Below are 12,852 nucleotides of genomic sequence, written 5' to 3' on the forward strand. Positions count from 1 at the left end.
TTATACCAAGACAGGGAGAATATTTAGATGCGTTATACCAAGACAGGGAGACCATGCAGATGTGTTATACCAAGACATGGAGACCATACAGATGCGCTATACTAAGACAGGGAGACCATACAGATGCGTTATACCAAGACAGGGAGACCATTCAGATGCGTTATACCAAGACACGGATACCATACAGATGCCTTTTACCAAGACAGGGAGACCATATGTATGCCTTATACCAAGACAGGGAGACCATACAGATGCCTTATACCAAGACAGGGAGACCATACAGATGCCTTAAACCAAGAGAGGGAGACCATACAGATGCCTTATACAAAGACAGGGAGACCATACAGATGCTTTATACCCAGACAGGGAGACCATACAGATGCCTTATACCAAGACAGTGAGACCATGCAGATGCTTTATACCAAGACAGGGAGACCATACAGATGCCTTATACCAAGACAGGGAGACCATACAGATGCCTTATACCAAGACAGGGAGACCATACAGATGCGTTATACCAAGACCGGGAGACCATACAGATGCGTTATACCAAGACAGAGAGACCATGCAGATGCGTTATACCAAGACAGGGAGACCAAACAGATGCCTTATACCAAGACAGGGAGACCATGCAGATGCCTTATACCAAGACAGGGATACCATACAGATGCCTTTTACCAAGACAGGGAGACCATACAGATGCCTTATACCAAGACAGTGAGACCATGCAGATGCCTTATACCAAGACAGGGAGACCATACAGATGCGTTATACCAAGACAGGGAGACCATACAGATGAGTTATACCAAGACAGGGAGACCATACAGATGCCTTATACCAAGACAGGGGGACCATACAGATGCCTTAAACCAAGACAGGGAGACCATACAGATGCCTTATACCAAGACATGGAGACCATGCCTTATACCAAGACAGGGAGATCATACAGATGCCTTATATCAAGACATGGAGACCATACAGATGCGTTATACCAAGACAGGGAGACCATGCAGACTGGATACACCTGTTTTTGTTATTTTGTTTATCTTTAGTTTGATTCTCTTTTATTGGAGACTCTGATCTATTATGTTTACAAATGCAAATATTATATTAATATATGACGCCCAGGAGGTATTTTGTTCTTGTAATATTCCTTTACTGATCGCTAGCATTGACGTGAATTGTTCACTGTTATTTCTAGCTATCAGAATCAATCAGCATCCTGACTCTAAAGCGGGCCCTTTTTGTAAAATCATTTAGAGGGCGTAATCTTCTTAAGAGTACCCACATCTAAAAGTTTACTAAGAAGGTCCACCAATCAAATGGCAATTAATTCATTATGTTTCAAAACACCCTCCACCAATAATCCCCCGCGCATCCATCCTTGTGTCGCTCTGAAATCCCTTAGAGCCTGACACTAAGGACAGCTGCACAGAAGACTCCACCAAAGAATCTCCTCAAAATATAAAAGTCCAGTTCAAAGATACCTAAGTCAAGCTGCACATCCGTAAAACTCTACTCTAATAGTAATATTATTATACCAAGCATTTGCTACAATCCTGACGTAACGCGCTTGGATGACAGGGGAGAACTCGTTCTTCACCACAGTGGTCTGATCTGAGTGGCAAGGGAATACCTGAAAAAAAGGCCCAAATTGAAATGGCAGCGCGACTTATAACAACACAAACACACGATACCACCTTTGTAGATGTTTCTTCGATCGACCGAGTTTAAACTTAAAATAATTTCTTTTTTTTCTAACCAAAGTATACATAAAGGATTAAAAAAACATATTTACCGAGCACATTCCATTCGATCAGTACGCTCTCAGACGGTGACCACAGTCTCGGAAGCTTTTGCATTAAACTCCCCTCAGACTAAACTTTACACTTCACACCTGTCCTTAACTTTATTACACCATTCCATTCCCGTCTTGGTAGATTTTCCGCTGGTCTCCCCTCAGACTGAACTTCACACTGTACACCTGTCCTTACCTTAATCACACCATTATCGTCTTGGTAGCTTTTCCACTGGTCTCTACACCCTGGCAGGAAGACCATGCAGATGGGATATAGCTGGACAGGGAGACCATGCAGATGGGATACATCCAGACAAGTAGACCATGTAAATGGGATAAACCCAGACAGGGAGACCATGTAGATGGGATACACCCAGACAGGGAGACCATGTAGATGGGATACACCCAGACAGGGAGACCATGCAGATGGGATACATCCAGACAGGGAGACCATGCAGATGGGATTCACGCAGACAGGGAGACCATGTAGATGGGATACACTCAGACAGGGAGACCATGTACATGGGATACAGGTAAATAAAGAGACCCTCTTGTAATATTTATAAGGGATTTAATGAATTGATATGGGGCTCTTAAGCACTAAAAAGCTGTGTTTTACAATATGTTCTAGATATGACCAAACGCATCATATTTTGATAGCAAAACAATGTCGCGGCTCTGCGGAACAGAACTTTCTAGTAATAGAACTTTCTATTATAAATTATAATTATAAGCCATCTCTGCTTTAATAAGTGTCTAAATTTTCTTTTATTTGAACCTCTAATTCATTATGTGTACAAGTGCGAAGATTAATATCGGCCGCACTCATTAATATTGCGGCATGTACAAGCTAAGGGTTCTGTTGTTTTTTTCTGTGTGTTCTTCACTGATCGCTAACATTGACGTGAATAATTTACCATTATTTCTATCTATCAAAATCAGTCCGAATACTGTCTCTAAAGCGGGTTTTTTCTCTGAAATCCTTTTTTAGCATGTAAACTTTTACAATCTCGAGCTCGAATAAAAGCTTTCAAGTAAATACAGTGTTTCTATTTAATTTTACCATCGTGTTGCGGGTGAGCTGGACTCGTGTAGCAACTACTTTGCAACAGTCATATACGTGGGTTACCTTTGAAACACCCTTATTGGGTTTTTTCATTTTAAGGAGAATATCACATTCCATATTTCACCCGCATCTAAGAGTAGCCACATCTAAAACATTTACCTAACTAAGTCAAGCTGCACATCCGTAAAACTCCGCTCTCATAGCGATATAACCATACCAAGCATGTGCTACAATCCTGACGTAACGCGCTTGGATGACAGGGGAGAACTCGTTCTTCACCACAGTGGTCATATCTGAGTTGCCATGGAAAACCTGAAAAAAAAGGTGCAAATTGAAATGGCAGCGCGACTAATAACAACACAAACACACGATACCCCTTTGTAAATCCTTCTTCAAGCGACCGCGTTCAAACTTTAAACAAACTCACATGCCATTTTTGCCTCGATCAGTACGCTCTCAGACGGTAACCACAGTCTCGGAAGCTTTTGCATTAAACTCCCCTAAGACTGAACTTTACACTTCACACCTGTCCTTACCTTTATTACACCATTCCAGTCTTGGTAGCTTTTCCACTGGTCTCCCCTCAGTCTGAACTTCACACTACACACCTGTCCTTACCTTGATTACACCATTCCCGTCTTGGTAGCTTTTACACTGGTCTCCCCTCAGACTGAACTTCACACTACACACCTGTCCTTACCTTGATTACGCCATTCCCTTCTTGGTAGCTTTTTCACTGGTCTGCCCTCAGACTGAACGTCCCACTACACACCTGTCCTTATACCTTTATTACACCATTCGCGCATTGGTAGCTTTTCCACTGATCTCCCCTCAGACTGAACTTCACACTACACACCTGTCCTTATAGCTTTATTACACCATTCCCGTCTTGGTAGCTTTTCCACTGGTCTCCCGCCAGACTGTATTCCACACTGTACACGTGTCCTTACCTTAATCACACCATTCCCGTCTTGGTAACTCTGCCACTGATCTCCCTTCAGACTGTACTCCACACTGTACTCGGTCACCCAATGGATAGAACCTGTTCCTTTCGGGCGCCCCTGCGTTGCTACATGGGTAATCCACGTGACTTGGCCCAGGTCCACCTCTAGGTACTCGCCTTTTTGATTATACTTGGCTGCCCATGCGCCTATGTGTTGTCCACTCACTGGCTGATTGTTTAGACGCGCGTGGTGAGGGTTGTGACCCGGTTCAATCCAATGTGACGAAGCCGTGATACTTGTGTCTTGAATGCTGCCATCTTCCATCCCCAGGGGGTGGGGTTTGTTAGCACAACCTGTCAAGGTTTAAGGGAGTTTTTTTTCGTCAACTTTATTGAGTCTACAACAATAACCGCTACTACATTCAAGGAAATACAAAAAAAAAAGCCTAACTAAAGATAGGAAATCGTTTCTAAGCTTTCACACTAAGAGGAAGCATGTCTACGCTGAACGTGCTGGAGCAACGTGGTAATCGTTTTTTTTTATCATTTTGTGAAGAAGGGTCAGTAGTATTCGGGCTTGGGAAATGTTTGGTTTTCGAGTATTGGGAAATCTGAGCGCACCTCGACCTGCACGCGCGCCACAGAATTCCCAATATTCGAAAAAAAAAAACATTTACGAATAATAACCAATCGCGTAAAAAAGAGGCCAAAATCGGACTAATTGCAGCACAAGTTTTCAACGGTTTCTTGCACAGAAAGTGTCTTGGATTGAGAGAGAATAAGTATACGATGACCCTTGGCCGTAAGGGCGAACAATGTAGATTGTTCTTGCGGCAAGAGCACTAAACGTTCACCCTGTCGGTGACCAACATCTAGGCTAAGACTTCAGACCCCCTTTTATCGCTTTTCCATTGGTTGACTTGATATATAATACTGGAGCTTTTGTTTTTTGAGCTGATGTTGGGGATATATTTTGTGGCTCTCTTAGCTCTGTCCTGTCAATAGCCGCCTGTGGGCGGATGTAGGGTGAGGAGACAAGCTTCTTGAACGATGCCCCCTTTCCTACCCGTATTCACGGAAAGTGGTATCACAACCAAGAAGCGCATGGATAAAAAGCGAAAAATAACATGAGAAATAGAAATAAAATTCAAAATTGTCATGACATGTCACTTTTCCCTAGCTGCTCATCCATGGTCGACATTCCACACAATTTCGAGTAGATTTGGATTTCGGCTCAGGTAGATGTCATGGAGTTCCATACGGAAGTATCCTCACCAATAGGAACGCCAGCCGTGTGGACGATTTTACCGCAGCGTTCCACATAAGCAATCATATAATCGATTTGTCATCAGCATCCGTGTCCATTGTGCAACAACAAAAAAAGAACGTAACGGAGGCTCCAATTGTACGTGATCGTTTTTTCTGACATGACCTCTGTTGAGAAGCCATCGGCGCTACCGTTCAGAACACCACGATACAATCTTCGTGAAATGTGTCGGCTTCCTCATGGGCCAGGGTATTTAGTGCAGAGGAGCACCTCCATCCAATACATATTGTAGCCCGGTAGATGGTGTTTTGGTATCCATTCAATGTGGACCAAATGACCTCGGCCAAAACAGGCTTCTGCACCACTCTCATCATAGAGTCTAACAATGCTGGGGGAAAACTACAGGGCTCAAAGAAGAAATATTGTTCAATGTCTTCTGAGGAAAAGCTAGAATTGAGCGATGAAAAAACAGCTGTAACATGTGCGACGTCATTGTCAATGCGCACTGCCGATTGCGAGGTTGTGCTATTTGTTTGAAGATCTCTTCTCAAGTCATTCTAGCGGTATCAACATTTACTTCGCTGTCGGCTTAGACACCCGTGCAGATGTTTTTCAGTGTGATGTCTTGCAAAAAATAGGCCGATCTTTCCGTGAGAACTTTAAGAAACGTCTAAAAGGGTTAAATGTCAAAATAGGGATTCATGGACGGGGAAACGGGGAAAGGAGAGCTGGCAGCAAGACCCTGCGTTTTTGCATGTTCTCCGTTCGCTGACGAACAGAAAACGCTGATTGGCTAATTTCGACAGGTCATCACAAATAAAGTGATAAAATCTGAAATAGGCCTAGGCACGTCCTTCGAATGTACCATCCCCAATTTCAGAACCAGTTTTAAGTCAATTTTGCAATTATTACAAGATGAAGTCTGCTATAGAGTATATGCTCTTTAGTGAACGTCCGAAAATTTTAGTCGTTTCTTCCCTCTTAGGGTTGATATGCGACAAGGATCAAGATGGCAAAAAACTTCGGAAACAATTCTTAAATTAGAGAATGAGTCTTACGCCAAAGAGCAAATGGCATTTGCTTCAGCTGAAAAAGTGTAAGCCTCTGAGTTTAGATCAGCGCTGAAGCGACCTCCCCGTTCCGAAATCTAGTGCGATCGTTGTTGATGAGACGGCCTTGATATGTCTTGATATTCGGAGTTAAAGGAGGCCTTCGCCTCTAACTTGAAACTTTCTTAGAATTCCGTATTTCACTCGGAATCTCACCTTCCAAATTCGACTGAAGTCGTTTACTTGCGTGTGGAGTGTGCTTATAATTGCTGTTTTTGTTGGTGTTAAGTTTACATTCTCTCCATTTGTAAATACGCTCTATTTGTAATGTGCAAATATTTCTAAAATTCACGGGTTCATGCGTCAAGCGAGTATTTTGATCGGCGGCTTGTTGCACGTTGGTCATTTTGTTTACTTTTCTGACGGCTGTGATTGGTTCGATTTAACAGCTCCTGACACTTTTATTTGACAAGTGACGTCAAGCTTGAAAGGGGTGGAATGCAAAAACATAGCGTCTTGCTTCCGGCTCTCCTTCCCCACTTTCACAGGAATCCCGAATCTCCAGAGAGCTGACTAGTAGGCTAAAGGATAAAAGTTCAAGATAAATTTGTAAAAGATTATAAAAATGATTCTTTTTGGAGACAACTATGTTCGCAAATTCATCCCCCGCGACATGTCACAAAATGCATATGTGGAGCTTCCTTAAACACAAAAAGACGCTGTGCTTATCATCAAAAGAAGAAAAATATGTTGAAATAGTCAAACCCAATCGTGGTCTATCTTTTTAATGCTGCATTCAAATGGTGCAAAAATTGCCGGATTTGTCGAAGGTGTTTTGGCTAATCAGCAATTTGACCAACTTTTCTGTTTTGACTAAAATATTCATAGGAAACTCGAGTGTCTGAACTTACCTTTGCCATCTCTTATATCCGCGTAAACTGAGTTTTCCAGTTTCACGAGTCCATGAGGCAGGTTTGCGTGTGTCGCCTTCATGCGTTTGCATCTCCCATTTTTCATGTCGTAGTTGATGCTGGCGCAGTTTTCTTTGTCGTCATAGCAGAGTTTGTAGCATTCCCAAAGTTCCCCAACGTCTGTCTCGTCATAGTGAGATGCAAGGAGGTGGTGGCCAAACATGGAGTTCCTTGTTTTCTGAATTGCCGATGTGAGAGGAAATACGAAGATTCAAAGAAAGAAAAGCATGTCTCTTAGCTCTGTTCCGTCCTATGTTTTGAGTAAAGTGACTTACATGATTTAATGCATTTTCTGTTAAAAGAATGGTAACATGCTGGGAGATGATCCAATTTTCCTTTTATGAGATGACTTAAGATAATTACAGCCAAATTCGTTAATGCGTATTACCTCGACGAACCCAAAATCCTTGTCTCGTTTGGGAATAGCGCGTAGTCAGCAGACACAAGCTTTGGGAGGGGTTTGACTGGTTTTGATTGTTTGGTTTGATTGAATACGCGCTATTAACAAACGAAGAAAGAGTTTTCGATTCTGGAAGGTCGTGCAACAACGAATTTGGCTATAAAGGGAGGAAAATGGAAATAAAACATAGTTTGCAAATTAGGACTTCAAAAAGTACGGCTTGTACCGAAATTTATTCTACTTTTCCATTTTTAAATGACTATATATAAATTACTATATTCCCATTTATAAAAATGATCCTATGGAAATCCTTCAATAGTATATCGGCCCTTCTATGGAGCAGCTACACCATCTGGAAATAGCAAATAAATACCCCGTGGGGCTTGTTTTGCAGAGTATTCCTAAGAATTTAATATGTCATTTATTATTTTTCAATCTTTTTGTTTTGTAACCCTTTATATTTCTCTCCTTTAATTAGGTGCAGAAAGTTATTTTCCCAAATCTTTCGTCAAACTGATTTAATGTCTTTGTTTATAATCTTACTCTTGCGAGTATCTTTTTACGGTTAAAATTGGTATGTTCTCCTCTTAATTTAATTATGCCAACTGTTTCAACAATTTTCATTGCAAAGTATAATCAATGCGCCTGAGAGAAATAAAGGATGTGTCAAAACGATGAAGATAATGAAGTTTGATTAAAACAAATAAGCCGAAAACAGGACGGATGCCGCGAGAGAGTGCCAGCCCGAGAGTGCTTATTATTTTATTTTTATTATTTTTCAATCTTTTTGTTTTGTAACCCTTCATATTTCTCTCCTTTAATTAGGTGCAGAAAATTATTTTCCCAAATCTTTCGTCAAACTGATTTAATGTCTTCGTTTATAATCTTACTCTTGCGCAGATTATTACAGCCAAATTCGTTAACGCGTATTACCTCGACGAACCCAAAATCCTTGTCTCGTTTGGGAATAGCGCGTAGTCAGACACAAGTTTTGGGAGGGGTTTGACTGGTTTCGATAGTTTGGTTTGATTGAATACGCGCTATTAACAAACGAAGAAAGAGTTTTCGATTCTGGAAGGTCGTGCAACAACGAATTTGGCTATAAAGGGAGGAAAATGGAAATAAAACATAGTTTGCAAATTAGGACTTCAAAAAGTACGGCTTGTACCGAAATTTATTCTACTTTTCCATTTTTAAATGACTATATATGAATTACTATATTCCCATTTATAAAAATGATCCTATGGAAATCCTTCAATAGTATATCGGCCCTTCTATGGAGCAGCTACACCATCTGGAAATAGCAAATAAATACCCCGTGGGGCTTGTTTTGCAAAGTATTCCTAAGAATTTAATATGTCATTTATTATTTTTCAATCTTTTTGTTTTGTAACCCTTTATATTTCTCTCCTTTAATTAGGTGCAGAAAGTTATTTTCCCAAATCTTTCGTCAAACTGATTTAATGTCTTTGTTTATAATCTTACTCTTGCGAGTATCTTTTTACGGTTAAAATTGGTATGTTCTCCTCTTAATTTAATTATGCCAACTGTTTCAACAATTTTCATTGCAAAGTATAATAAATGCGCCTGAGAGAAATAAAGGATGTGTCAAAACGATGAAGATAATGAAGTTTGATTAAAACAAATAAGCCGAAAACAGGACGGATGCCGCGAGAGAGTGCCAGTCCGAGAGTGCGCCCGCGATATACGATGATACTGACTAGAACACGTGACTAGAACAACAACAAATATCTAACTGGTCGACTGGACGTGAAGTCCAGTCAAATTATGATTTCGAAAACTTTTTAGATATTCGACAAAATGGCGATTTTCGTTTGCTTGCCAAGCTAATTGAATATTTAAGATGACACTGGTAGCAAATGGTAGCAAATTTGGTTACCCGTTTTTGTCGAGGGGAGTGTGCAGAAACAGGTCATGTGATTTGTGACATCATCGATGACATCACTACAAGCAAAAATATGCTAGGCATTTAAATAAAAATAATATTTAGGAGTCATGTGATATGTGGTGTCATTGATGATGTCACAAATCACGTGGCCTATTTTCAGCTCTATTTCCACTAACTAATTTAGCGATTTTAAAACCGAGAAACTAAACCATCAATTTTTTGCTGTTTTCAATTCACCATCAATAAACACGGGCATGATATCTTTTAAATTTTATGAAGACAACAGTTTTATCCGCATTCTTTACAAAATTTTATCAATGCGTCATAAAAGAAGATAGGATACTCGATCCACAACGACGAAAAGTTTGATGAAAAAACGACAAACTTAACAAGATGGTTGTGGAGAGGGAGTATCCCCGCGATCCGCTAGCGGTCACGCAGTCATAAACATATGACTGGGTCAAATTATAAGTGGAACACAAAAATATAACAGAACGCATTATTTTGTAATAGAAATTTCCCAAAGGAGTAGAAACAGAAAACCTCGATAACTTTCTTGGTAAAATATGCTTCGACTAAATAACGATTTTCTCCCGCTTAGCATGCCAATTAAAATTTATGAAGACGAATCATAAAAAAAGAGATATTCCACGCAGTTATCGCGCGGATACGAATTTTTACCTTTGAACGTTAATGTTTTTCAAAACGAGTGAGCACAGAGCAGACAGAGAGAACATACAGATTCCATACAGATGTTTTAATAAAAGCATTCAGGCAAATACAGCGTATTTCTGGTCTGCTTTCTAACTAATTTAATTCTACAATTGTGTTGCTGGTGAGTTGGACTCGTCTAGTAACTACTTTGCGATAATCATATACGCCTTTATTAGGCTTTTTCATTTTGATGAGAATATCGCATTCCATATTTCACCCGCATCTAAGAGTACCCACATCTAAAAGGTTTACCAAGAAGGGCCACCAATCAAATGGAAATTAATTCTTTATGTTTCTAGCGGAGCAAGCGCGGCCTTAGCCGCGCGCGAAGCCCCATAGGTATAGAAATAGTCTATAACTAGGCCACGTTTTTGTGGTCAATGACGTCATTGTCACAAGCTGCCATCCAGCCAGCCAGCCGCGATCTGCCTCGGCACAGGCCTCCAGAGCGCGCAAAACAATATGGCGGATGAGTATTTCTGCCTCTCACAAAAACACACGAAAACTGACTGCAGACAAGACAAGAAAAAAAATCATTCGTGGGAATGCTAACCACGGATATGAACTTGTCATCCTCATTGGCTCTCTTGTTGTTGTTTTTCACATATTTGCTGTATTTCATCCGTTTTCACAAGATTTCTGTCCAAGTTGGGTTGACAACTATGATATACTAGAAATAAAACCAAAAGTGATTTTTAATTCACTTCAATGAATGATTTGTCAAATTCTTACAAAGATGAGCAAGGCTTAAATGAATTACTTGGGTAAACTCCAGCTTTCTTTGAAGAAAGAAATAGAGAACTGGTTTCCTAAAACCTTAAAGAAATTGAGAGCTGGTCTCCTAAAACCCTAAGTATTAGTAAGTTGTGAAAAACAACATATATTTGACACTTGAAATTAAAGGGCCTATGGTACTATCTTTTGAGTCCGTTGCTAGGGAAATATGTTTGTTTTATAAAAGCTCCTGTTTTATGTCAAATCTCTTGGAAACATAAGTGTTTTAGACATAAATGACACAAGTGATGACGTCATCTGATACCTCCCATGGTCACGTCACCCAGGACATAAAAACGTATCGGAGAAGCTACTGTTAAAATCTACCATAATTTTTGCAGACATTTTGATACCGCGGGAAATGGCGAATATTTATGTTCTTCGAAAACCACATATTTGGTAAAAACTTTTCATTTCTTCAAAAATCAAAAATCCCATGCGCTAAGTTGTTAGGAATGGTGTAATATCAATGGTTTGAGTGAATAAATTTTCACAATTGTTGTAAAATGTTCAAAATTAACGTGTTTTTCTCGCGCGGAAATGGCCGCCATCTTGTTTTTTTGCCATCTATTTTTATTCTCAAAAAACATATAAAAATTGCATCTTCTTCTACAAAATGTCAAAAATTTATTTGAATCCATATGAAGAAATGTTGTCGTTTTGAGGGACTGGTACCGAGGACTCTTAGTTTCTTTTCAGTACTTTCTCCATTGACTAAAGATGGTCACAGTCACTGTTTTTCTCTTCTGATTACAAGTCATAATGTTTACGAAGCACCTGCGGTACGATAACCTTAAAAATAAAAATAAAATTCATGGAGTTTTTCCAAATAAGGGTTTTTTTAGTTTCCTTTTATGGAAGTGACCGCGTTTGGCAAAAACGACATTTTTTGGCTGAATTTTCTTGATATGTCTTGGAAAAAAAGAACAAAGAAAATTAGAACTTGAGTTTCGAAGAAAATAAAAATAAAAAAAGGACTCGAACGGGGATTGAACCAGGTGCTAACCACTGGGCCACGGAACCAAATTGGAAGACGCGCGGCGATTTTAGTCTATTTAACCGAATGTAGCGCTTTTCCATTTCGTAGCAACGGAGTTTCGTAGCAACGAGTACCATAGGCCCTTAAATCGACTATTATGGAATTCTGTTTTGATTTTAAAAAAAGGTGCACATACATATTAGGACCTTGAGGATATGTTATTACCTAAAAAATATGCCTTGTTTTTATACCACCTACAATATTTTCAATAATCCTGGGTACCTCAATGTTTTCTTACAAACCTTAAAAAAAATTTTCTCATGTCACAATATAATGTGGTCCAAAAGTAAAATTCAGGTTTTATAGAAAGCCAAGACAGCTTTTTTGTAGACAAGCAATTTGCTCAAAAGCAATGTTTTTTCCCTCTGCAGCTTCTCCTATAAAAGCTCTTTCAACCTCTGGCTCATCAGATCATAGAGCTTTATGAGACAGCAAAGTTCATATGTTCATTTTCTGTAATGGGTATCAAGTGGTATTTTATTTGTATTCTATTTTTAGTTTTAGGTTTTATGAATTAGGTTTTTGTGGTATAATATTTGTATCGTAAGAAAATTACCAGTTTTTTCTGAAATGCTTTTCTCCAAACTTCTTTTCAGGTTAATCTCAGCCAGAGATTATGAAATCAAGCTGAGACACAAGCTGCTGGCTAAGAGGCATGACCCAGGCAGAATCAATATGACCTCCTCACCTGAAAGCCTTCCCTGTTAATCAAAGCATAAATTTATTTTGCTAATTTCGCTGTATTAGTTGTCTATCAAGTATAGTTAAGTTAACGATATCCTTAGTAATGTCAATAAATACTTTTTTTACCTAGAACAAAAAACATATTTGCTCTAGGTATTACCTAGAGGAGGATTGGGAGGACACCTTTTAATATTGATTGCAGTATTTATAGTACATGCAATCTTTATATGTTTTACAT

At 39.5% G+C, this 12,852-nt stretch overlaps 1 protein-coding gene across 2 annotated transcripts; it reads right to left on the minus strand.

Moving 5' to 3' along the window:
* Positions 1 to 2,547: 2,547 nt before the first annotated feature.
* Positions 2,548 to 7,499, minus strand: LOC5500539 (lactadherin). 2 transcript variants are annotated; one of them, XM_048734656.1, is made up of 3 exons: positions 7,035 to 7,499; positions 3,815 to 4,161; positions 2,548 to 3,176 (listed from the first exon to the last, which is right to left on the minus strand). In XM_048734656.1, exons 1-3 carry the CDS (start codon positions 7,255 to 7,257, stop codon positions 3,033 to 3,035), a joined length of 714 nt encoding a protein of 237 aa, XP_048590613.1. In that variant the 5' UTR covers positions 7,258 to 7,499; the 3' UTR covers positions 2,548 to 3,032. The 2 variants fall into 2 exon arrangements, with proteins under 2 accessions (XP_048590613.1, XP_048590614.1); XM_048734657.1 differs by lacking the exon at positions 7,035 to 7,499 and adding an exon at positions 6,340 to 6,805.
* Positions 7,500 to 12,852: the final 5,353 nt, after the last annotated feature.

This window comes from Nematostella vectensis, chromosome 11 (genome assembly GCF_932526225.1).
Source record: "Nematostella vectensis chromosome 11, jaNemVect1.1, whole genome shotgun sequence".
NCBI lineage: Eukaryota > Metazoa > Cnidaria > Anthozoa > Actiniaria > Edwardsiidae > Nematostella > Nematostella vectensis.